The sequence below is a fragment of the Anomaloglossus baeobatrachus genome, chromosome 10, assembly GCF_048569485.1.
Source record: "Anomaloglossus baeobatrachus isolate aAnoBae1 chromosome 10, aAnoBae1.hap1, whole genome shotgun sequence".
Lineage (NCBI taxonomy): Eukaryota > Metazoa > Chordata > Amphibia > Anura > Aromobatidae > Anomaloglossus > Anomaloglossus baeobatrachus.
Window position 1 is genome coordinate 166,878,668 of NC_134362.1, and position 26,338 is coordinate 166,905,005.

The 26,338-nt window shown below is 47.6% G+C and overlaps 1 protein-coding gene across 8 annotated transcripts in view; it reads left to right on the plus strand.

The window, feature by feature from the left end:
• The window catches only part of LOC142254635 (5-hydroxytryptamine receptor 3A-like), a 99,700-nt gene that overhangs the window by 14,365 nt on the left and 58,997 nt on the right, over window positions 1-26,338 (plus strand). For 2 of the 8 annotated variants that reach the window (XM_075325792.1, XM_075325793.1), the window contains exon 3: window positions 5,216-5,358. The exons of 4 other annotated variants lie outside the window; for them this stretch is intronic. In XM_075325792.1, the coding sequence (XP_075181907.1) occupies window positions 5,216-5,358 (143 nt within the window). Of the gene's footprint in view, window positions 1-5,215; window positions 5,359-21,478; window positions 21,550-26,338 lie in introns of those variants that run through there. 2 more of the 8 variants (XM_075325794.1, XM_075325797.1) reach the window with 2 other exon arrangements.

The window sequence follows — 26,338 nt, forward strand, 5'->3', positions numbered from 1 at the left end:
TCTCCTTCCACAGCTGCTGGGCTTCCTCTGGAGCGTCTGGGCCAAGATGGGTCTCAGCTTGCGCTAGCTTCTCTTTGACCAATCGCACGGCCGGGTCACCATTCTGTGTTTCTTCCCAATTATGGTGGAGTAATGGGTTGACCGAGACCTCGTGCTGGCTTGAGCGCTTCACTCCCACAGCATGCTCACACTGGGAAACACCTTGGTGATGGAAAGCCGGTAACTCTATCTCTTCGAGTTCATCCAGGTCTTCTCCAGACTCGGGTAAGTGAGGCATTCTGGACAGCGCATCAGCATTGTTATTCTTCTTGCCAGCCCGATACTTGATGGTAAAGTCAAAGTTAGACAGCCGGGCCATCCATCGCTGTTCCATCGCACCTAACTTGGCTGTTGCCAGGTGTGTCAACGGATTGTTGTCCGTGAAGATGGTGAACTTGGCCGATGCCAGATAGTGCTTGAAGCGTTCAGTCACTGCCCAAACAATAGCGAGGAACTCCAGCTTGAAGGAACTGTAGTTTTCTGGATTCCTTTCTGTGGGCCGAAGCTTCCTACTGGCGTACGCTATCACCCTCTCTCTGCCTCCCTGTACCTGGGACAGAACTGCTCCCAGTCCCACGTTGCTGGCGTCTGTATACAGTACAAACGGTTGGCTGTAGTCAGGGTAGGCCAGAATTTCTTCTCCCGTGAGAGCCCCTTTCAGCCGGACAAAGGATGTTTACAGTTGGCTGCTCCATTCAAATGGAGGGCTCTGCTTCTTAGCCTGCTTTGGCTGGCCCACCAGGAGATCTTGAAGGGGCGCTGCTATCTTGGTGAAACCATCAATGAACCTTCGGTAGTAGCCCACCAGTCCAAGGAACTGCCGCACCTCCTTCACTGTGGTGGGTCTTGGCCAGTCCTTGATTACAGTGACTTTCTCCGGATCAGGTGCCACACCTTCTGCGCTGACCACATGACCCAGGTACTGTACCTTTGGCTTCAAGAGGTGACATTTGGACGGCTTGATCTTCAGGCCATATTTCGACAAGGACTCAAACACTTCTGCTAAGTGCTTCAGGTGGTCCTCATAAGTCTTGGAGTAGACTATGACGTCATCCAGGTACAACAGCACGGTTTCAAAGTTGTGGTGGCCCAAGCAGCACTCCATCAACCTTTGGAATGTCCCTGGGGCGTTGCAGAGCCCGAATGGCATACAATTGAACTCACAGAGGCCCATTGGTGTCGTGAATGCAGTCTTCTCCTTGTCCGCCTCTGCCACGGGAACCTGCCAATACCCACTGGTGAGATCCAAGGTGGAGAAATAGTTAGCTGACTTTAAGGCTGTTAGTGACTCCTCTATTCTGGGCAGTGGATAAGCATCTTTATGTGTAATGCGGTTAATTTGCCTGTAATCTACACACATTCTCATCGTACCATCTTTTTTCTTTACGAGCACTAGTGGAGCTGCCCAGGGGCTACAACTATCTCTGATAACCCCAGCCTCCTTCATTTCCCGTAACATTTCCTTGGCACACTGATACTGTGCGGGGGGTACAGGGCGGTATCTCTCTTTAATGGGATGATGATCACCCGTGGGGATTTGATGTTTAACCCCTTTCACCTGCCCAAAATCTAGGGGGTGTTTGCTGAAGACCCGCTCGTACTCCTGTACCACCCGGTAAACCCCATGCTTTTGGTGCGAGGGGGTGGAGTCGGTGCCTACATGTAATTTTTGGCACCAGTCTTCCGGCTGCCCCTTGGAGCCATTGTCTTCCGCCTGGTCGGACGGGATCAAGGGTTCCACTGCTTTAATGGTATTGTTGCTGACAGTGTACAGTTTTGCTACAGTGGCGTACCGGGGCAATTTGGCCTCCTCCTCCCCACAATTCAAGACACGGACGGGCACTCTCCCCTTGCAGACGTCCGCTACCCCTCTGGCTATCAGGACTCCAGGCCTACTGTCTGAATACACCGGTTCTACCAAGGCATGGTAATCCTGACCCTTGAGGCCTATTGCTGCCCGACACCATATCAACATTTCACTTCTTGGGGGTATTACAATGGGGAGGGGGTCACTTACCCTCACACTGCCAATTTCTCCTCCGGCCAGCTCTACCTGCTGCCTCCTCATCAGGGCTCTGATCTCCCTCTGTAGGACACGCTGCTGCCCGGAGCTGGCAGTTTCAGACGCCTGTTGCAACAAAATTATCACTTCGGCAATACAATTTTCTATCACATTTGTACCAATGGTTAGCAGTGGGTCAGATTCTTTGCGATCAATATCTACAATTATCATCCCCTGACATGGCAATTCCACCCGCCCCACTTTAATGGTTACTTCTTTGTACCCAATTTGAGGTAAGGGCTGACCATTACTGGCCACAATTGTTAAATCATCATCTGGGCCATGGTCAATGTCTGAATCAGCCCAATATCTTTTGTACAGTTTGTGGGGGATGGTTGTTACCTGGGACCCCGTATCCAGGAGGGCATTCAAAGGGATCCCATCCAGCACAATGGGAAGGACCGGTCGTCCTCCCACATACTTGCTGCGGCTGGGGTTTGAGCCGGGCTTCCTTACACCTGGGGGTTGGCTCCTGGCCCCAGGCTCAGCCCATTTAAAGGACAGCGTCGTGCAATGTGGCCCGCCTGGTTGCAGTGGCGGCAGATCGGTTGTCCTGTTGAATCATACCGGTCTGTGTCTCTGCCTCGGGTCGGCGGAATCCTCCTCTGTCGCATCCATGGGACGTCCTCTGGGCTGGAGGCCAACTCGATTTTTGCAGGCGAGGGGGTCATTTGTAGAGACTGCACGGTCTTGGCAAGGGCAGCCACAGTCTTGGTCAGCTCCTGGAACTGCTGTCTGAGCTCTGCAGTGGGATCCTTATCCAGGGACTGCGCCTCAGCCCCTGCAGTGGCTCGGGTTGCAGGCACCACCCCGGGGTACGTGATAGCAAGAGGCCGGAGGGGTACTGGGTCATTCGGTGTAGATTCTCTCAGTACCCTGATGGCCTGGTCCTTAAACTTGGCAAAGTCCAGAGCAGGGTTCTGCAGGACCAGGATACGCAGCTGGGTCCTGTGGGCATCTGACAGGAGCCCCTCTATGAACTGCTCAGTTAGGAGTTTGTGTTCTTCACGCACACTCTCTGGGTCCACCTGTTTAACTGCTTTCAGGGCCTCCTGCAAGTTTAAGGCATAGTCCCTTATGCTGTCTGTGGCCCGCTGCTTGCACCCAAAGAATCTCATCTTTATCTCTGCTGCGGTGCGGGTGTCAAACGTACTCTTTAGCTTGGCCAGTATCTGGGCTGCTGTCCCTTTATCTGTATCAGGCCAGGACTTCGCTTCACGCTGGGCTGCGCCGGCTAGCTGTCCCATTACTATGCCCACCTTCTGGCTCTCAGTCAGCGGATACACCCGGAATAAGCTGTGCAGGCTTTCTCTGAAGTCACTCAAGGTATGGGACTCCCCGGAGTACTGCGGCAGCCATTCTGCTCCCGGTATGTACGGCATGGTGATCGGCATTACCGGCGCTACAGTGGGGGCCGGGGCGACGGCGACTGGGACTGCTTCGGCCGGTGCTGCGGCGCCTTGGGCGATGGCAGCCACCTGCTCTCCCTCTGAGTCGGACATCTTCCTCCCCCTTAGTGAACCTTACCAGGCTCCGTTCACTTTTCAAATTTCCTTCTGGGTCGCGCGGGGTTAACAGCGCTCTGCTCTGATGGCGCGCTCCCTTCGCGCTCTTTTTCAGGCACGCCCCCCTTCTTCCTGCGCTCGGCGAGGCTAATGGCGGCGGCGGTTTACAGACAGTACACAGTCTTTTAAGCACAATTCCTGCAGGCGCACAGTACCCGGTGTGACCGGGCACGAAATCCTGTTCGTGACGCCAAAAGTTGACTCGCCCACCCCAGGGCTATGGGACACCCGGTGCCGGGCCGGACTAGTCCGGTGGTAGTCAGTGGTGGCTGGGCCCGGCTCCGTGGCCCTGGTGGGTGTCAGTTGAATATGTGGCGGATGACTTTAAGTTTGTATTCGTGACGCCACCTGTGGTCTGCGGCTATTAAGCCGCCGCTGCTGTGTGAGGCCACCGGGATGATGTTATAGCAGCAATGGTGGTACTGCTCCCCACAGGTGGAGCAATGCCCGGGGCACAGTTGGTGCTTGTGGAAGTCTATGGTGCTGTGTGACTAACACGGTGCAGGGCCGACAAGCAATGAAAGAAACAGGCACAAACAGTAGTCTCTTTACCTTCTCCTCTTTTACTCGGCAGAAACTTAGTCCAGGGAGACCGTCACAGATGGTAAAGATGATCCGGCCGGCCTGGAAGTGCCTGGGGTGATCTTTGGCCAGTTGAGTATGAGGCCTACTCCTTAATCTTTCTCTGCTGTTTTAGGACACTGCACTTTAGGTTTGCAATTGCCCTCTTGCTGCTGGGACTTGTTGTTCGTCCCCTTTTCTGTGTGGTAGACTGCGCAGGCCCTCTCTGGTGCTTCTCTGCTGGAGCCCACACCAGGCCCTTGGGATGCAGCTGTACCTTCAGATTGCTTCTGGGACAGGGGGCTTGCAGCTCTCCTGCCCTCCGGATTCAGCTACCAGGGATGGATTTTATGCCCTGGCAACTACAGACTCCGATGTCCGAGTCTCTGCTGTGCCTCTCTGCACCTCTTGCTTCACTGGGCCAAGCTATCCAAGCTCTAGGCCCCAGTTTCACAAGGCAGCACTACCCTGCGTCTGCACTCTTTCACTCCTGTCTCCAGACTAACCACTACTTCCTCCCTTCAGCCAGACTTAAGGAATCCTCCCTGAAGTTCCAGGTTCAGAGCTCCCTCTGCTGGCCGGAGGGAGAATTGTGTTGAGTGTTAACTTACTGGCCAATAGATCTACCAATTACCTCCAGGCTCAGCATTAACCCTTTGGGAGGGCAATGCTGTTGTGGCGACCAGGTCCTGGGGCGCCACAGTTCCCTTTAAGGCCGGAGTCACACTTGCAAGAGACTCACATGAGTCTCGCATCGCATCACCCGGCACGACCTGCCGCACTCTGGACAGGGGCATCTCAGCTGCATAGAAATACATGCAGCTGACCCGCTCCTGTCAGGAGAGAGTGCGGCCATACCGGGTGATGCAATGCGAGACTCATGCGAGTCTCTCGCAAGTGTAACTCCAGCTTAATGGTGTAACTCTATAACTATGGGTAAGGCAGTTTATTGGATAATCTGTTTAATTCTACTTTTCCTATTTCTTAGGTTCATCTTCATGTCAAAACTGCAGTTATAAAAATGTCATAGAAAACATAAAGTTTCCAAATCCCTCTGTCCGCCCAGTGTTGAACTGGACAGATCCCACTCATGTTGGGGTTCATATGTTTATTTTCAATATAATCAACGTGGTAAGCATCACATCATTTATTGTGTCAGTTTCATTTGTCATTTTTTTCTTTTTTGTCTTATGGCATTTGTTCTTTTTTTTGCACCAATTTCTTCACTGTGGAGCACTTGGTCCATGACTTTTAAGCACAGTAAAAATTATCTTAATTTTACCTTTAACCATTGTTGCATCTTTTTAGAGCAAAAGTCACAAACTCAGCAAAATTTGTGCAAAAGATTCTGGGTAACAAAAATACCTCCAAGTGGAAAATGCGGTTTGTACAAATGATTTTCGACTTTTTAAAAAGACACATTTGATGACTCAATCTTAAATAGTAATGGGCGATCCCGAACTGTAAAGTTCAGGGATTGTACCTATCACATAGTGATCGTGTGCATGATCCCGATCACGAGCTTTCCTGGGAAGCTCGTGTTACAGATCGAGACCAGATCAGGTCCAGGGGCTGTAAAAAAAAAAGCACATTATTAAAAAACATTATGATCATACTTACAGGTCCCACAACATGTCCTGCAGACTGTCTCTCGGCCGCTTCTGCTTCCGTGTCCGATAGTTGCTGTGCAGCCCGGTAACCAGCACTGACTTACAGGACCTTCAATGATGTCATAAACATTATTCTTACAGGTCCCGCGACGCATCCTGTAGACTGTCTCCTGACTGCTTCTGCTTCCGATCATTGGTGTGCCCCTGGGTTACAGGACCTTATGTGACATCATAGCCATGTGACCAGTCTGGTGTGAATGTTGTACAGACATTGGCTTACAGACTGGTCACATGACTATGACGTCATCAAAGGTCCTGTTAACTGAATTTGACTGTCACTGTTCAAGTGTCGCATCGCATCACGGCGTACAATCTCCTAACAGGAGCGGGTCAGCTGCATATATTTCCATGCAGCTGAGACGCTCCTGTCCTGATATCAGTCCGTGTGGGGTGATGCAATAAGAGACCCATGTGCAATCATACCTTCACTGTCAGCCTGCTTCTCGCTCTATACAGAGCGATGTAGCAGAGCTGACATGGCTCTCCCTGCTTCTCTCCCTGTAGAGCCGCTTGTCTTTACAAAGTGATGAAGCAGAGTTGACATGGCTCTCCCTGTGGACCACATCGGACTAAGGAGTTTTCTATAATAAAGATGGAGTCTCTAAATGTTTTTTTTGTTATATATCTAATAAAAAAAAATTCTCTGTGTTGTGTTTTTTTTTACTGTTTACTAGAAATTCATGGTGGCCATGTCTAATTTGGCGTGACACAATGAATTTCGGGCATAGTACCATCTGAGAATACAAAGCTGGTATTAACCCCTTTATTACCCAGCAAGCCACCGCCACCGGGGCCAATGGACGAGCCGGGTAAAGCACTTGTAAATGGCGCAAAGAAATTATGCGCCATTTCCAGGGGCGGCTGCAGGCTGCCGAGAATCCCAGCCCCAGATGCCTGGCTTTACCTGACTGGCGATCAAAATAAGGCGGGAGCCCACACTTTTTTTTTTAAATTTTTTTTTTAAACCCGTAGCCATCCGCTTTATCTGCGCTGAGAGTCAAAAATACCGCGGAGCGCTACGTCATTTTTTATTTATTCATTTTTATTCAAGTACTAGCTGTAGTACTCGAGCATTGCCTGTGATAGTAACTGTCTCTCTGTCTCTCTCCCAGTCTCTGTCTGTCTGTCTCTATGTCTGTCTCTTTCCCTGTCTGTCTCTGTGTGTCTGTCTGTGTCTATCTCCCTGTCTGTCTCTGTATCAGTCTCTCTGTCTCTATCTCTGTGTCTGTCTCTATCTCTGTCTGTCTCTCTCTCTCTCTCTATCTCTGTGTATCACACGAGACGATCTATCGTGCGATCGCACAAGCGATCGTACCCGCCCCCGTCGTTTGTGCGTCACGGGCAATTAGTTGCCCGTGGCGCACAAAGTCGTTAACCCCCCGTCACACGTACTTACCTCCCGGACGACGTCGCTGTGGGCGGCGAACATCCTCTTCCTGAAGGGGGAGGGACGTTCGGCGTCACAGCGACGTCACACAACAGCCGGCCAATAGAAGTGGAGGGGCGGAGATGAGCGAGACGTAACATCCCGCCCACCTCCTTCCTTCTGCATTGCCGGCGGGATGCAGGTAAGCTGCAGTTCGTTGTTCCCGGGGTGTCACACGGAGTGACGTGTGCTGCCTCGGGAACGATGAACAAGCGGCGCGCAGAAGGAGGAATGAGTTTTTGAAAATGAGCTGTCACACGCTACGATATATCAGACCATGCCGGATGTGCGTCGGGGTCACGTCGCTAGTGACGCATATCCGGCATCGTCTGATATATTGTAGCATGTGACAGCTATGAGCGACTGTTAACGAGCAAAAATACCTTATCGTTGCTCGTTGACACGTCGCTCATTTTCAAAAACTCGTTCCTCCTTCTGTGTGCTGGTTGTTCATCGTTCCCGAGGCAGCACACGTCACTCCGTGTGACACCCCGGGAACGACGAACTGCAGCTTACCTGCGTCCCGCAGGCAATGTGGAAGGAAGGAGGTGGGCGGGATTTTATGTCCCGCTCATCTCCGCCCCTTCCACTTCTATTGGCCGGCCGCTGTGTGACATAGCTGTGATGCCGAATGTCCCTCCCCCTTCAGGAAGAGGATGTTCCCACAGCGACGTCGTCCGGGAGGTAAGTACGTATGACGGGGGACGCGTGACGCACAAACGACGGGAGCGGGTACGATCGCTCGTGCGATCGCACGATAGATCGTCTCGTGTGAAGCCCGCATTACAGTGTTCACCCATATTTTTCAAGACATTTTACAATTCCTCTAGCAGCTAGATATCACCATCTAGGCTAAATCCTGATTGAGCACAACCCATTTGTGTCTAATATCAGAGCTTGGAGTTCATTAAAACTTCTGTGTTTGTTCGCCTTTACACTTTTTTGATAATTAACCACAGGTTCTCAATGACGTTGTGATCTGGGGAGTTTCCTGGCCAGGGACCCAAAAATGTAAATGTTTTGTTCACCTAGTCACTTACAGTTGAAACCAGAAGTTTCCATCCACTATCTAAAAAGACACATCTGCAGGTTTTTCCTCACTATCTGACATGAAATCAGAAAAAAACCTTTCCCTTTTAGATCAATTAGGATTAACAAAATTATTTATATTTACCAAATGCCAGAATAATGGCAGGGAAAGCGGTTTTAAGGCATTTTTATTACTTTCTGCAAAGTCAGAAGTTTACTTATGTACCGCCCCGGGCTCGGCTGCAGCTGAGCCGCTCGAATCTGGGCTCGTCGGTGGGTGGCTCGAGCGACTCCGGACCCGGGGTCACTTCACTCTGAAAGGGGACTGGCGCTTTGGAGGGGACGTACAGTCAGGGCCAGAAATATTTGGACAGTGACACAAGTTTTGTTATTTTAGCTGTTTACAAAAACATGCTCAGAAATACAATTATATATATAATATGGGCTGAAAGTGCACACTCCCAGCTGCAATATGAGAGTTTTCACATCCAAATCGGAGAAAGGGTTTAGGAATCATAGCTCTGTAATGCATAGCCTCCTCTTTTTTAAGGGACCAAAAGTAATTGGACAAGGGACTCTAAGGGCTGCAATTAACTCTGAAGGCGTCTCCCTCGTTAACCTGTAATCAATGAAATAGTTAAAAGGTCTGGGGTGGATTACAGGTGTGTGGTTTTGCATTTGGAAGCTATTGCTGTGACCAGACAACATGCGGTCTAAGGAACTCTCAATTGAGGTGAAGCAGAACATCCTGAGGCTGAAAAAAAAGAAAAAATCCATCAGAGAGATAGCAGACATGCTTGGAGTAGCAAAATCAACAGTCGGGTACATTCTGAGAAAAAAGGAATTGACTGGTGAGCTTGGGAACTCAAAAAGGTCTGGGCGTCCACGGATGACAACAGTGGTGGATGATCGCCGCATACTTTCTTTGGTGAAGAAGAACCCGTTCACAACATCAACTGAAGTCCAGAACACTCTCAGTGAAGTAGGTGTATCTGTCTCTAAGTCAACAGTAAAGAGAAGACTCCATGAAAGTAAATACAAAGGGTTCACATCTAGATGCAAACCATTCATCAATTCCAAAAATAGACAGGCCAGAGTTAAATTTGCTGAAAAACACCTCATGAAGCCAGCTCAGTTCTGGAAAAGTATTCTATGGACAGATGAGACAAAGATCAACCTGTACCAGAATGATGGGAAGAAAAAAGTTTGGAGAAGAAAGGGAACGGCACATGATCCAAGGCACACCACATCCTCTGTAAAACATGGTGGAGGCAACGTGATGGCATGGGCATGCATGGCTTTCAATGGCACTGGGTCACTTGTGTTTATTGATGACATAACAGCAGACAAGAGTAGCCGGATGAATTCTGAAGTGTACCGGGATATACTTTCAGCCCAGATTCAGCCAAATGCCGCAAAGTTGATCGGACGGCGCTTCATAGTACAGATGGACAATGACCCCAAGCATACAGCCAAAGCTACCCAGGAGTTAATTAGTGCAAAAAAGTGGAACATTCTGCAATGGCCAAGTCAATCACCAGATCCTAACCCAATTGAGCATGCATTTCACTTTCTCAAATCCAGACTTAAGACGGAAAGACCCACAAACAAGCAAGACCTGAAGGCTGCGGCTGTAAAGGCTCGGCAAAGCATTCAGAAGGAGGAAACCCAGCGTTTGGTGATGTCCATGGGTTCCAGACTTAAGGCAGTGATTGCCTCCAAAGGATTCGCAACAAAATATTGAAAATAAAAATATTTTGTTTGGGTTTGGTTTATTTGTCCAATTACTTTTGACCTCCTAAAATGTGGAGTGTTTGTAAAGAAATGTGTACAATTCCTACAATTTCTATCAGATATTTTTGTTCAAACCTTCAAATTAAACGTTACAATCTCCACTTGAATTCTGTTGTAGAGGTTTCATTTCAAATCCAATGTGGTGGCATGCGGAGCCCAACTCGCGAAAATTGTGTCACTGTCCAAATATTTCTGGACCTAACTGTAGGTTTACGGCCAGGGCCGTGGTTTTGGTTAAGTTCGTGACGCCACCCACGGGTTGTGGTGAATGTGGACACCACCGCTGCTGTTTACTAGGCACCCGGGAATGATACTGTGCAGCGAGGTGTTAACCCCTCCGTGGGTAGGGGTGATGGCCCCGGGACCCGATTGGGAAGGACGTGCTGGTGTGGTGCAGGGCGGTGCGCAGCTCGAGGGCACAGTTGTACTCACGATGATTGACACACACGAGTCTCTGGTAAACCAAGATGATGGTGGTCGGTGCCCGCAGCCGGCTGCGTCTGGTCCCCCACCCGGTTTGGTGGTCTCCGCCTTTTTCCTGTACCTTGTTGTGTAGCTGTAGACTGCCCGCGCTTCAGCGACGGGAGTCCGCTCCCCGGCTTTGTGGATGTCGGGAGAGCCCGTTGCCCGCAGACGCTGGCCCGTGGGATCTCTATGCCTGAGCGGTGGCTTTTTATCCCCCTCGGTGGGCTGTTGTCTTCAGTTGGGTCTTGGGTGGGAAAGGACCTAAAGTCCAGACCTCAATCAGTTAATTAACTCAGTCCAGTAGTTTCTGGACCTCATTTCAGGGTCTGAGTACCTCCCTTTGTGCTCCGGTTTCCATTCGGTTCCTTGGTTCATTACCGGTGGGCTACTACCCTGTCCCGGTCCCTTACGGTTCCACCGAGCCATCTTCCCGGTTCCTGCAGGCTGAGGCCACCGTCTGCCTCCTAGCCAGAGGTGGCTGGGCTCCGACCCAGACACCTGTTGTTAGACTCCGGCAGACCTGGGCACAGGTCTGCCTCTGCACTTGAACTTCACTACACTCCACTACAAGACTATCTAACTTGTTTTTCCTGCCTCAGGGCCTATGAACTCCTCGGTGGGCGTGTCCAACCACCTGGGCACGCCCCCTGGTGTGTCCATCAAACCCGGAGGGAGGTGACTAGAGTTTTAAGGTTGGCTGATGACACCTTTTTAGGGGACAGGTGTTGTGCAAGGGCCTACCTGTGACTACCTGGCTAGTCCAGGGCGTCACATTCCCCCTTGGTTTACAGACCGTCCGCGGGCTGTCCGACCACCACCGTTTATTTTTGCAACTGTAAAGAGATAAAAGAGAAACATGTACAAATATAATAACTTTTTACATTTCAGGTAGATTCAGAAATCATCTCTTACGGGACGCATTTTGCTTTAATGTTGCATAACATTTTATTTAACCGGGAACGGGACCAGGTCCTTTCATTTTCCCACCCAACCAAACCTAGCCTTGATGCTGCCTCTAAGAAACAGGTCAGCAGCACCCCTTTTCCCCAGTCCAGGAATCGGGTTCAGGTCCGGATGTTGCCCATAACGGGCCGGGTAAAAAGTTCCTTACCCAGCAGTCTCTCAGAGGCACCACATCCAGGGGTCCCTTGGACCGGAGGGTAGTCACCGGTTTCCATCGTGACGGGACCCCGGCCTACTCTGCCGCAGGCCCTTCCTCCAACCAGCCTCTCTGGAGACTGTAGAACTTAAAGGGAGGTCCAAGGGCTATTTACAAAACCCAATAGTTTTTGGGTCGCCTGCTAGTTTTCGGCCTTGTCTATGGTATAAAACAGGGATCAACCAAAGTCCCAACGGGGACAAAACTGCATGGTAGCCGGGAACCGCTACCTTTGAACTCTCTTCTACTTTTACTGCATGGGGTCGGGCCGCTCCCGCTGCTGCGGGTAACCGGGCACACCAAACCAGGGGCGGAACATCTGGGGATTCATGGCCTCCATGATGTACTGGAGCAGCTCGGCAGGCACCGCCGTTCCCTCCTGGGATTAAGCCGCCTGGGGTTCACCGCCCCCATCCTGAGGGGATTCGGTCTCCGCGCCGACTGATGGGGCAGAGGGGGTCTGCGTGGCCTTATCTTCCCGCGAAGCAGGCTTCTCATGTGCCCACACCACAGCAACGATTTTCTGCATCTCCCCCCTCCAGCCCAGGGCCTGTTGCATCGATTCAACCCGTATCTGGAGGCAAAACCGTGCCATACTCCGTTCGAACCACGCGGCGGTCCCCAGTGGCAGCCCGTACCCCTCCGCCTCGGCTTCGGCATCCATAGCGGGGGCCGCGGCCTCTTCGCCCTCGGGTGCTGCCATGCGGGGACTCACCACCGCAGCCTCGGGGCCCGCCGCTCCTGCGACCGGAGCGGGTGCTGCAGCCTCCTCTTCCTCGCCGGCAGTTCCCCCCGTGGGCGCCGCCGCTCCAGCGGTCGGCGCGGGGCCGGCATCAGGCTTGGGAGCAGACATCCTCCATCTGCTCCCCCTTGGTCTTTTCGCGGCACTCCCTTCTCGGGCCGGTCAGTTTCGTTTTTCGACCGCATGCTTTTCTGCACGGCTGTGTTCCCAGGGCTTCAACTCTCGCGCTCTTTTCGCGGGGAAGAAGGCTTTGGCGGGAATCTTCACGTCAGATGATGGCGGCAAGATGGCGGATTCGAAAATTTTTGAACGGGTCACCGCTGACTTTAACTTCAAGGCGCACTTCACCAGGTAGGTGAATAGGTAAGTATCCTGTTCGTGACGCCAGAAGAGTCGATGTGTACCGCTCCGCGCTCGGCTGCAGCCGAACCGCTCAGATCCGGGCTCGTCGGTGGGTGGCTCGAGCGCCTCCGGACCCGGGGTCACTTCGCTCTGAAAGGGGACTGGCGCTTTGGAGGGGACGTAGGTTGATGGCCGGGGACGTGGTTTTGGTTAAGTTCGTGACGCCACCCACGGGTTGTGGTGAATGTGGACACCACCGCTGCTGTTTACTAGGCACCCGGGGACGATACTGCGCAGCGAGGTGTTAACCTTTCCGTGGGTAGGGGTGATGGCCCCGGGACCCGATTGGGAAGGACGTGCTGGTGTGGTGCAGGGCGGTGCGTGGCCCGTGGGCACAGTTGTACTCACGATGATTGACACACACGAGTCTCTGGTAAACCAAGATGATGGTAGTCGGTGCCCGCAGCCGGCTGCGTCTGGTCCCCCACCCGGTTTGGTGGTCTGTTAAATAACCGGTTTAAGGCGACAACTGCAAAGCCAGTATATAATGATTGGAGCGAGAATTGGTGCAAAAACATATTATAGATTTATTCAGATTAAGAGTTTGAGGTTACAGTCATTAGAGAAAAATAACTGTCTTGGCTTGAGTTAATAGATGGATAGACAGGTAAGCAGAGAGAAAAAATAACAGTTCATTTATCTTACATCGCTGTAGTGTGTGTAAGCCGTCTCTCTGTCTGTAGATGGTCTGGTCGGGTTGGTGAGTCCGTCTTTCTCCTGTCACCTTCTGCCTCTCCCTCCTTCTTCTTCCTTTGAAGTCTAGTCTGCTTTTATAACCCAAACCCCTCCTCCTGATTGTCCTTATCTCTTTACATGGTATTACAAAAAGTAACTATCCTTATTTTAGTTCAGCATTATGTCATGTCACGTGGTACGTTTTACCCGCGAAATAAGTGTACTTGCGCAGTAGAGACTTGTAACAAAACCTACTTCAACTTATTTATAATTCCTTTGAGGCTCGCTGAACTTTGACCTTAGAGTAACAGAAAGAAGTTTCTCATAGCTATTTCAGTTCTTAGCCCAACATTCCAAACAGAATATAGCTCTTCTTTGACAACTTTGACGAACAACTAGCAGATGACTTTGGTTCTACCATTTCAAACTCTTGGTCAGTATTTCCAGCTCACAAACTCACTCTTAAAGGGGATGGCGAAATACACATATTTTATGAATACATGTATATTCAAGTTTATGAATCAAATCTCCATAAACTCACTATTTTACAGTCCCCCCTTTTATGGCGATTTGATGAACCCCGGGAAACCCTAACTCAATCGTGTCATCATTCGTATCACATACATTCTTGTTGAAAATTCTAGACCAATATTTGACTTGATAAACCAATCTGCAACTTTCTGTCAAAAAGTCATCTTGCGATTTAACATTCCTCTAAGAATGTTATCTTCCTTTTTCATTTCTATTTTTATATTCTTATATATCTTCTGAATTCTACACATCACAAAAACTTGATATATAATACACATCAAAACTAATAAAAATATGATTATGATGGGATTAAATAAAACATTACCAACCGCTGACTGAAAAGATGACTGAGACCAGGAATGTACAGATTTGCTAAAACTCTTCCACCAAGTTCTACCTGACATTCCATTCCATTCGTGTTCAATATCACTTAATTCACCTTGTTCATGCCTGAATATAATTTCTGCTTCCTTTAACTGTTTCGTTAATAAATCTAACAAACCCTTATCTTTCTTTATTTCACTTGTCCACATATCCCAAGGAAAATCATTTATCTGCGATAAATTGAATTGTATGGGAAATGCCGTTAAGTTTCTCCTTCCTATAGAAGTGATATTAAAACTTCCTTCCTTCTTTGAAAGAGATCTCACATTTCCTTCTATACAATACAAACCCATAGGTAGGTTTTCCTTATGTACACAAGCAGAATAGAAAACAGAAACCTTCTCTGTCTCAGACATGACCTGAAAACAAATCTTATTTGGACTTACTGGAGTCACCAGATCATGTAGTGTCTGTACAGTCTCTATTCTCGCATGACAAGAAGAATGATTATGAAAACATGAATGATAAATCACCTTATCCTGTCCAGGTAAACACATCACCTTAGAAACAAAATGTAAACATGAAGAAATGTCTACTTGTTCAGTGTTCACTCCATCAAATGCAAAATATGTGTACTGCAGTTGATAGAACACTTGTTGTGTGTTACTCACAGGTATACCCAAAACTGTAACGGGAACAATAGTTCCCTCTCTTCCGATCACTGGGACTAGCGATGTGCCAACACAAATGTTTCGTTCACATCCTAACCACTTATTTACCCACAAATCCGTATGATTCAATGCAAAATCATACTCTACAGGTAAATTTCGCAGTATTCCCAGTGGAGTAATTCCACTCTGTGAAGCTTGTGCAATCAACTTCAGATTAGAAGAATACTCTATCTGTATCTCCAGGCACGCTTTAGCCACTTGTGTTTCGTGTGTGCTTTCCACGAGAGCTAATGTAGCATCCTGTAGATGTGACACGGAAGAGCCTAGTACAGCAGCTGTATTCATTACCATCTTTTCAAGAAGTTGATTCAGACTCTTCTGAACCTTTACACCTTTTCCTCCAATAAAACCAATATTATCCAAATCTGACTTAAGTGTCTGTATATTCATGGCATTAGTCAGACTTCCCACTGTCCCAATTCCTCCCAGAATTCCTTCTAACACTCCTCTCTTACTCCTAGTCTGAGCTGTTCTTTTCCCAAACCATTGTTCTATCCCCATCTCCATGTTTATGAGATGTGATTGACACTGAGGAAACCTGGTAGAGATCTTCCAATGAGACATATTGAAAGTCCACACCATTGTCATAAATTCTCCATCCCTTAATAAGGACTTGGACTGAAATTGATTAATTTGGAAAGGAGTAGACGGCATGAACCTCGTGTTTGTGCATGCACTATCCGCTGCTGACCAAATATTCACACTAACGTCTTTACAATGTCTGTAATGTGTCTTTGTTTCAACGCAACACTGGTAAATTCCAGAGTCCCTGGAAGATGGATTCTCTATGGAAAAAATGAAATTATCATCCATCCATCTGATATTACCAATCTGACCTCTGTGAATGACATTAGTTGGACTGTTTAAAAAACTTCCCAAAAATGATGAATTTTTGGTCCATGTCAACAAAGACTCAGAAGGCAATTTCAACCTTGTGTTACATTTTAACATTATGGGTAATGTATTTACTTTGTTATGTACTGTCTGTGGTGAAACCCTTATTTCCGGAACTATAGTGTTAGTAACGGTAAACACTACAGATACCTGAACTTGCACAGGTTCCCGTGTTATCTGGAAATTCCATGTTTTGACCCAATCTTTATCTCCTTCTGTAATGGAGAGTAAAGAAGGATCCAGAATTTTCCCAAAAACCTGAGTTTTTAACAAAATTTCTGTTTTGGATCTTCCAAACTTTCCCCTTGCAATCATGTCATTTGTAATATCACCGGACCATACAGCAGGTTCATCACCTCTGATCTCTATGTTCCAGTATAGTACATCTGTAGGAGAACATTCCCATGTACCCGTTTTATTATTGTGTACATATTCTCCTTGTAATTGTGTGAATCTAGTTTTAGGTCCTGCAATCGCATGTAATATTATGTCTGTGTCGTGTATGAAATGTAATTCAATGCAACATTTTGTTCCATATCCCATGCAGATATTTCCTGTTATCTCCACAGAATCATCCGTGATGTTCTCTGTCAGTAAGTTCCGTGTATCTGATCCTCTTGGTCTTCGAGAATGTTGAATCTCTCTAGTCCGTTCATTCACATCATTGACGATTGTTCCTTGATGTAACATGTAAACAATGACGAAAATAAAGCAAAGCAGCAGGAACGTAGATCCCATCACGTAGAAGCTTGTCTTGAGCTTGGGAAGATGTTCTTTCTCCAGGAGGCTTGATGTCATCTTTCCTTCAAAGTCTTTAGGTTCCTTATTCCAGTTCTTATCGGAATCCATTTCTTCCTGGAAAGAAATGCAGTATCATTATTTTGTCACAAATATTTTGCACTGGTCAATGTGAACCCACACTTTTTGTGTTTTCCGGGTCTTTTTTACCACATTTGACACTCGGTGCACAAGAATCATGACTTGTCCCATAGTCTCAAGGACTTCAAAAGGACCTTCCCAATTACACTCCCATGGACCACTCTTGCGAAAGGTTTTGATCATCACTAGAGCACCTTTCTTGAATTTGGACTCATAGGGTGGCTCCATTTTCTGCATTCTCGATGCCGCATATGGCAGAATCGCTTTCAGGTTCTCCTGTAGCGATCTCAACCATTGGGACCTTGAGATAGCATCTTTTTGTGGTGTGGATAAAAATGGCTCATGTGGAAACCACAATGGCATTTTTCTTCCCGTCATCAACTCAAACGGAGTGAATTGAGTTATAGAAGAGATTGAACCTCTTATACTCATGAGTATGAAAGGTACCTTGTCAACCCAAGTGTTACCTTTGTCCAAAAGCATCTTTGCAATTCTGGACTTGATTGTCCTATTCATTCTTTCCACAATTCCCGCAGATTGTGGATGATAGGGGACATGAAATTGTTGTCGCGCCCCTAGAATAGCACAAGCAGTTTGCATGATTTTACCTGTGAAGTGGCTACCTCGATCGGAGGTAATCATCCTTGGGATCCCCCAAGTACAAAAGACATGTTGTACCAATTCCCTTGCTGTGGGCAAAGCATCATCTTTCCTAACAGGTAATATTTCTACCCATTTTGAGAACACATCTACCACAATCAATGCATACCTGAGACCATGTTTACCTGAGGGTAAAGGACCAATATAGTCTATCTGCAGTGTAGACCATGGACCATCTGCAGGTGCGATTCGTAGAAGTGGTGGCTTCTGTCCTTTAGGTCTTGGATTTATTTGGGCACAAATGAGACATGCTAGTACAACACTTTGAACTGTTTCGTCCATTTTTTCCCAATAAAATTTCTCCTTAAGAATGACTAACAATTTCTGTTGTCCCAAGTGACCTAAACTCTCATGGTTGTATCGAGTGAATTCTACCTGTAGATGTTTTGGTACAACTGGACGCAATTCTCCATTTGAACTGTGACACAAAACCCCATTTTCACAGATGAAAGGAGGCTTTGGATCATCCAGAGAAGTAACAAGAGAAGGATCTTTTCTCTGTTCTTCTGCAAATGAAGGTATGTACGTGTCTGCTCTTTGAACCGCTGACATCTCAGAAGGTTCAGAGTCAAACACTTCCTCTCCTGTCAGGGCAGCTTCTTTGGCTAGAGCATCTGCGGTTGCATTTCCTACAGATAACTCATCATCAGATCTTTGATGTGCAGCGACTTTCACTATAGCAAATCTATTTGGGGCCCTAGATGCCATCTCAAAAATTGATTCTAGCGTTTCGCGGTGCAGCAAGGCTTTGTTGGATGAGTCCACATAGCCTCTCCTTTCCCAAACAGGCAGGTAATCGGTTAGGGATCTGACAACATAGGAGCTATCACTGTAGATTACCATTGGAGTTTGATCATCAGCTTCATTCAGCTGTAGGACCATTCTTACCGCTTCTATCTCTGCCCTTTGAGCTGAGAAATGACTCGGTAACTTGTGTTTTACCACTTGTCCTCGCTTGGAATAGAAAATTCCATATCCTGTGTGATAGTGTCCTTCCAGAAAAAATCTAGAACCGTCTACAAACACAGGTTCATCTGCATCTTCCGACTGTCGTCTGAAGAGAGATGGACTTGGTTCATGGAACGTTTCTATGCAATCATGGGTTTGTCCTTCATACTGCATCAATTGAGGAAGAACATACTTGGCCTTATAATCTACCTCAATTTGATTTGGAGACAATGAGAGCAACCAATGGGCAAATCTCTGATTTGACACACCTGGGATGTTTTTCTCAAAGAGAAGTTTCAGTGTGGAATGTGGCGTTTGGAGAATAACCTTTTGGAACCCGATGATGTGTTGAGTGATTTTTATCGTAAAATACACTCCCACCAGGTGTCTTGCGCACACCTCAAACCCCCTCTCAACAGGTGAGAGAAGCTTAGAGAAGTACCCCAAGATTCTCCATTCCCCCCCTTGCAGCTGCAGCAAAACCACAGAGATGCTTGTCTCTGAAGTGTGTGCTTGTAGCGCAAAAGGTGCGTTCTTTTCCACCATACTTAACGCAGGTGCGTGTTGTAGATCATGTTTCAATTGTGTGAAGGCTTTTTCCTGTTCGACACACCAGGGACCAAAATAATCATCATTGTCACCTTTTAAAAGATCATACAAAGGTCTGGCTTTGTCAGCAAAATTTTCAATGAAATCCCTTGAGTAATTTACAAGTCCTAAAAAATGTCTTAGTGCCTTGTGTGATGTTGGAATTGGAAGAGATGCAATTGCCTCTATTCTGTCCTGTAGGGGTCGCCGTGTACCTGGACTTAGCAGAACTCCTAAAAACCTGACCTCAGTCTGCATCAGCTTGACCTTTTTGGTATTCAGTTTTAAACCTGCATCATGCAGCAGCTCAAACAATTCTGCCAGTAGAGAAATATGCAAATTCTCATCCTCCGTACTCAACAAGATATCGTCCACATATTGCAATAAACATTCCGGACGAGAAAATTTCGACAAAACGTTCGCTAGCGCCTGATGAAAAATGCTTGGCGACATACTTGCCCCCTGAGGAAGACGACAGCATACAAATTGCTGATCGAGGTGGTTGAATGCAAATCTATATTGGCAACTTTGCTCAATCGGTATACTGAAAAAACCATTACTGATATCCAATACTGAGAAGTACCTTGCCTTAGCATCCAATCTTGACATCATGTCATGTGTATCAGCTACAATCGGTGCAACATTGGGAGTATACTTATTGAACATCCTCAAGTCCAACAACATCCGATAGCTACCATCGCTTTTCAGAACACACCACAATGGATTGTTACAGACAGAATTTGCCTTACGTATCACACCTTGAGCCAACAATTCCTGTATAATCTTAGACATCGGAGCAACTGACTCCGGAGGCAACTTATACTGACGCTGTGGAGGTGGGTCTCGGCCTTCAATTTTGACAACAACATCCTTCATTGTTCCAACCTCATTCCTGTACTGAGCCCATAAAGAAGGAAACCGCCGTACTAACTCAGTCAATACTTCATCATCACCAGTTTCAGGCCACAAATGATCTGCTGACACTACATCGGTCAAACAAATGGTCCCGACATGACTATACTCATTTGGATCAATAACTACCGCCTTACAACCGTTAGAGTCTTTCCAAACTGTTTTGTTACCCAAATCAATAATCCAGCCATGCTTTTCCATAAAATCAGTGCCAATTATATTCTCAGTATCCTGACAACACCAAATATCCATTTTCGTTTTCAAAAAACCAGGTATTTCCAAAGAAACATCCTGCGCTAATGTCACCTTTGTTCCATTTTTACCACTGAAACCAACAATTGTACATACAGGGGAATCTGGCTTTAAATGTAAATCAACATTTGTGACACTCAATTGCGCACCTGTATCAAGGAGAAATGTTACTTCCTGACCTTCAAGATTTACCTTTAAAAATGGTCGACCACAGCTATCCATTGAAACTCGAGTAACAAATTCCAGTGGATGTAGCCTGGGGACCGGCTTTGCTAGTCAGGAGGATGGAGAAGGGAGAAGAGCAGCAGGTGTCTTACCTCTTCCATCCAATCCCTGTATGGTCATTTCCCTTATCTGTCTGGTCAGAGGTGCATATGGTGATTGGTTATTTCTGTTGTCAGTATGAGTGGGCGTATATGGTGATTGGTTATTTCTGTTGTCAGTATGAGTGGGTGCATATGAAGGTGGAGGTGCTGAAGATGGGGGAGGTGCACTGGATGTGTTTGGCATCAGTCCATTTTCCTTACCCAGCCTTTCCTCAACTCCCGCCCTCAGGAATTTCTTGCATTCCCACTTCAGGTGTCCGGGTAGGCCGCAGAAAAAGCAGTGAATTGTGCTCTTTCTGTTACCCCCCCCTGAATTCTTGTTTTTAGAATTCAACACCGGTCTTTTGTTGTTTTTGATCTGTTTTTCCTGGGATACTAATGTGTCAGTGGTCCCTTCTATCATGGCTATTTTTGATTTTACCTGATTTTGCTTCATTCGTCTACGTATTCTATCAATAAATGACGTGGCCTCTTGTAGACTTTCCAATCTAGAAGCTATTTCGAATGAAGCAGGGTCCAAATATTTAAACTTTTTAACAAAGGCCTTGATCATGGAAGGCGGTTCTTGATCAGATCCGATTTCCAGTATCAAACGATATCCTTGTTCGAATTTGACTAAGAAGACAAATGGATCCTCCTGTATGTGTGTCTTAAGGTTTTCTAACAATTCGACTGTTGGGGTAGACTCTCCTGTGGTAAAGAGAATTAACTGTCTCAGCCTATCTTCCTTTGTGTCATGGATCAGGTCATTGTGTTCGTCAGTCCTAGGTGTTGCTTGTAACCTTTTTGCCATGTGGGAGGGAAGCCATACCCTGAAAATCTTGTTTCTCTGTTCATTTGTTAGATTATATTTATCGGAATGTGACTCAAAAATGTCCGCATTATGGAAGGCGTCCATTTTATCATCATATTTGGGTATGTCTTTAATGATTTTCATTAATTGGTCATGGATTTTAATGTTAAGACGGGCGGCCTTATCATGTAACTTCTTTTTCCGAAGTTCCTCCTCATTCAGAGTCTCGTCCCCGGCCGTATTCAGCCCGTCCGGTACGTCTGAACCTGAACCTGATGCAGGTGACTGGGAAGCATCTGTCTTGTTCTGTCTCGTATTAACAGATACATATTTAATATCTTTCCGTAGTTTTGATATTAAATCTGCTCTTGTTTCCAACTGATCCTCCAGATGTTCGATATGTTCTGCTAATATCGAACAATTTGGACAATCTGTTGTTTCTGCATCTGTGACGTGTGTGTCTGTTGTATTGGGCGTGTCTGTTGTAATGGGTGTGTCAGTCACCATGCAGATAGTGTGTGCATATGGCTGTGCCCCACCCACCATGGAGTTGTAAGTGTATACCATACCCAATACATTCTGTATCTTTTTCTGTAATCGATTCACAGTAAAAAACTTCTTATCTAACTTAGTATTCTCAAGTTCACATTGCCGGTACAGATTTGACCATAACTGTGCGTCACTATGTGTATGGTCAAAAGAATACTCTACATGACAGTTATTAGAATAACCATGAATAAAATCCATGTCTCACCAATATGTGATGCTTGTCCTCGAATGGCTCCAACCGTCTTTGGATGGATGGTCCTCGAATGGCTCCAACCGTCTTATGGATGGATGGTCCTGGAATGGCTTTGACACATACGACCTCCGTGCAGCTTTGTCACGTTAAACCTCTCTTAGGTTCTGATGTGGACACAGTGTATCGTCTTTGCCTGCAGCACTTGGACAGAAAGTTTTACTGCACTGACCCCCCCTTCTCGGACAAAGGGCAGGGAATGACGTGAGAAAAAAAAAAAAAAGAGTCCTAATCGCTGTGAATAGGCAGCGTGAAAAAAATCACCTCGCACAGAAAACAGCTGTGCCTATCAATCATTCAGGCTGATGCTCGCCAATGTTAAATAACCGGTTTAAGGCGACAACTGCAAAGCCAGTATATAATGATTGGAGCGAGAATTGGTGCAAAAACATATTATAGATTTATTCAGATTAAGAGTTTGAGGTTACAGTCATTAGAGAAAAATAACTGTCTTGGCTTGAGTTAATAGATGGATAGACAGGTAAGCAGAGAGAAAAAATAACAGTTCATTTATCTTACATCGCTGTAGTGTGTGTAAGCCGTCTCTCTGTCTGTAGATGGTCTGGTCGGGTTGGTGAGTCCGTCTTTCTCCTGTCACCTTCTGCCTCTCCCTCCTTCTTCTTCCTTTGAAGTCTAGTCTGCTTTTATAACCCAAACCCCTCCTCCTGATTGTCCTTATCTCTTTACATGGTATTACAAAAAGTAACTATCCTTATTTTAGTTCAGCATTATGTCATGTCACGTGGTACGTTTTACCCGCGAAATAAGTGTACTTGCGCAGTAGAGACTTGTAACAAAACCTACTTCAACTTATTTATAATTCCTTTGAGGCTCGCTGAACTTTGACCTTAGAGTAACAGAAAGAAGTTTCTCATAGCTATTTCAGTTCTTAGCCCAACATTCCAAACAGAATATAGCTCTTCTTTGACAACTTTGACGAACAACTAGCAGATGACTTTGGTTCTACCATTTCAAACTCTTGGTCAGTATTTCCAGCTCACAAACTCACTCTTAAAGGGGATGGCGAAATACACATATTTTATGAATACATGTATATTCAAGTTTATGAATCAAATCTCCATAAACTCACTATTTTACATGGTCTCCGCCTTTTTCCTGCACCTTGTTGTGTAGCTGTAGACTTCCCGCGCTTCAGCGACGGGAGTCCACTCCCCGGCTTTGTGGATGTCGTGAGAGCCCGTTGCTCGCAGACGCTGGCCCGTGGGATCTCTATGCCTGAGCGGTGGCTTTTTATCCCCCTCGGTGGACTGTTGTCTTCAATCGGGACTTGGGTGGGAAAGGACCTAAAGTCCAGACCTCAATCAGTTAATTAACTCAGTCCAGTAGTTTCTGGACCTTGTTTCAGGGTCTGAGTACCTCCCTTTGTGCTCCGGTTTCCAGTCGGTTCACCGGTTCGGTACCGGCGGGCCACTACCCTGTCCCGGTCCCTTACAGTTCCACTGAGCCGTCTTCCCGGCTCCTGCAGGCTGAGGCCACCGTCTGCCTCCTAGCCAGAGATGGCTGGGCTCCGACCCAGACACCTGTTGTTAAACTCCGGCAGACCTGGGCACAGGTCTGCCTCTGCACTTGAACTTCACTCCACTCCACTACAAGACTATCTAACTTGTTTTTCCTGCCTCAGGGCCTGTGAACTCCTCGGTGGGCATGTCCAACCGCCTGGGCACGCCCCCTGGTGTGTCCATCAAACCCGGAGGGAGGTGACTAGAGTTTTAAGGTTGGCTGATGACACCTTTTTAGGGGACAGGTGTTGTGCAAGGGCCTACCTGTGACTACCTGGCTAGTCCAGGGCGTCACACATACATTAAGAGTACTATGCCTTTAAACAATATGGGACTGCCCATATGATGATGTCATGTCTTGAGAAGCTTCTGATAGGTTTATAATGCACACCTGAAACACACTTCTTCTTTGTGTTGCATCACGGGAAAGTAAAAAACAAAATCAGCCAACATCTCAGGAGAGAATTGTGGACTTGCACAAGTCTGGTTCATCATTGAGTGCAATTTCCAGATAACTGAAGGTGCCTCATTCATCTGTACAAAAACTATATGCAAGTAGAAACAAGATTGGAATGTCCAGCCATTATACTGCTCAGGAAGGAGACAGATTCTGTGTACAGGAGATGAACTTGCTTTGGGCAGACATGTGCAAATCAACAAAAAACAAAAGCAAAAAGACCTTGTGAAGATGCTGCCAGAAGCTGGTAAGATTGTGTAAGATCCACAGTGAAACAAGCACTGAATCAACATGGGCTGAAAAGCCACTCTGCCTGGAAGAAGCCATTACTCAAAAGGAAACATAAAAAAGCCAAATTAACCCCTTCACGACCTAGGATGTAATGGTATGTCCTAAATCATGAAGGGGTGATTACAGCCGGCTGCTGTGGTTAGCTGGTAGTGATCTCCGCACATGTCTGCTGATTTGAACAGCAGACGTGTGCTTTGCAGGCGCAGGTGGATCCGTGATCCACCCGTGCCTGTGAACCCCTGAAATCGTGCTGTCAAAATATGCAGCATACTGCGAGTTTCATCTCATGTTAGGATATAATCACATAGGACTATGTGACGCCCTGCCCTATCAGGTCATCACAAGAGTGCTGTGCAACCTGCCCTTCTGCATGGTACCTGCTCCTCCTTGGTTACAAGTCCTGTCCCTTTGGTGTTGCTAAGAACAGGTATACACAAATCCTGAGGAACACTCTGCACCACACCTACCAGACACCCATTGGGCGGCCTGAGGGGAATAGGGCCACTCAGATGAGGGGATGGAAGAAGGAGGGCCAGAAGTGTCAGTAGTAGTAGGAAGTGTCAGTAAGCTGTGACAGGAAAAGGTAACGCTGCGGAGCTGGGCTCCTGTACCCGTCCCAGGTGCCAGACGTTAGCCTGGCCTGGAAGGAGCTGGAACCCCGGTCGCAGGGGGTAGTGACAGGAGACACGGTACTGCCATGGAGGACAGACCGGCTGCCTTGTGCTACAACCGGGCAGGGGCCAGGGCACGACGGGGTACGCGGACCCTAGGCTGGGAAGGAGCTTTATGCAGCCCAGTAATTCACCCGACGAGGACGGAATCTTTATGAACCGTTCTCCACCCACACCATAATCGGGGTACTAGCACAACAAGGGGGATAGGACTTCCCAAATCCGTCCAGAAAATACCAAGCGGGAACCCTGAGAGCAAGCTCACCCTGCTAGCCATTCAAGTGAGTGGGACCCGAGTAGTTTCAGGCAAAAGGGATCCACACAGAGTAAACACAGTGCCAAGGGACAAAGCTTCAGACCAACCAGCAATGCCAAAAGGGCACGGACCCAGCGTGCTCGCCCAAAGGTCACAAGGCATTCAGGATTTTGGTTTACTCGGTGTCTGTGTCAGCATCTCTTGACTGTGTGAGTACGTTGTGCCCCTCTACTCCCGACGGGTCCCCAGCCAACCATCACCGAGCCGTGGGACACCATCCCCCTTCCCACGGAGGGGTTAACATCACAAGCTGCCATCCCATCGCTCCCAGGCACTCCCTCTCAAACTCAGAGGTGGTATCCCACTTTACCACGACCCGTGGGTGGCGTCACGAACACTATCCAATTCTTTCACCCCCTTTGGTAAATATTTTTTCCCCTTTTTCATTTCGAGCGGCCGCCCGACCCCGCCTCGGGTACGGAGACCCCTCGAGCCACTGCGGATCCGAGCAGCCCGTCGGCTGTCGTGGGGCGGCACACCTCGAAAATCTTGGTGTCATGAACAGGATGCGAGCCGGACCCACTAACCTGGGTAACATACGCCTTGAAAAGTGAAGTCTGGGAGTCCAAATCCTTTTTCCCGCAACGTCCGCCATTTTTCCGTTGTTTTTCGCTCCAAAAACGCCATCTTCCTCAGAAAGCGCGCAAAGCCAAAACCAGGCCCTTTGTCCTCAACCTGAAACAGGAACCGGAAGTTCCCAGAGGGACACAGCGCGCAAAAGAGTGCTGGGAGAAAAAGGAGGGGGCGTGCCTGAATGTAGCGAAAGCGGAAGAGAAGCAAGGACGCCAGGACTCTGCCATACTGTTCCTGGACAACGCAGAGGCAAGATGGTGGAGCGGAGCTGGTCACCGGAACGT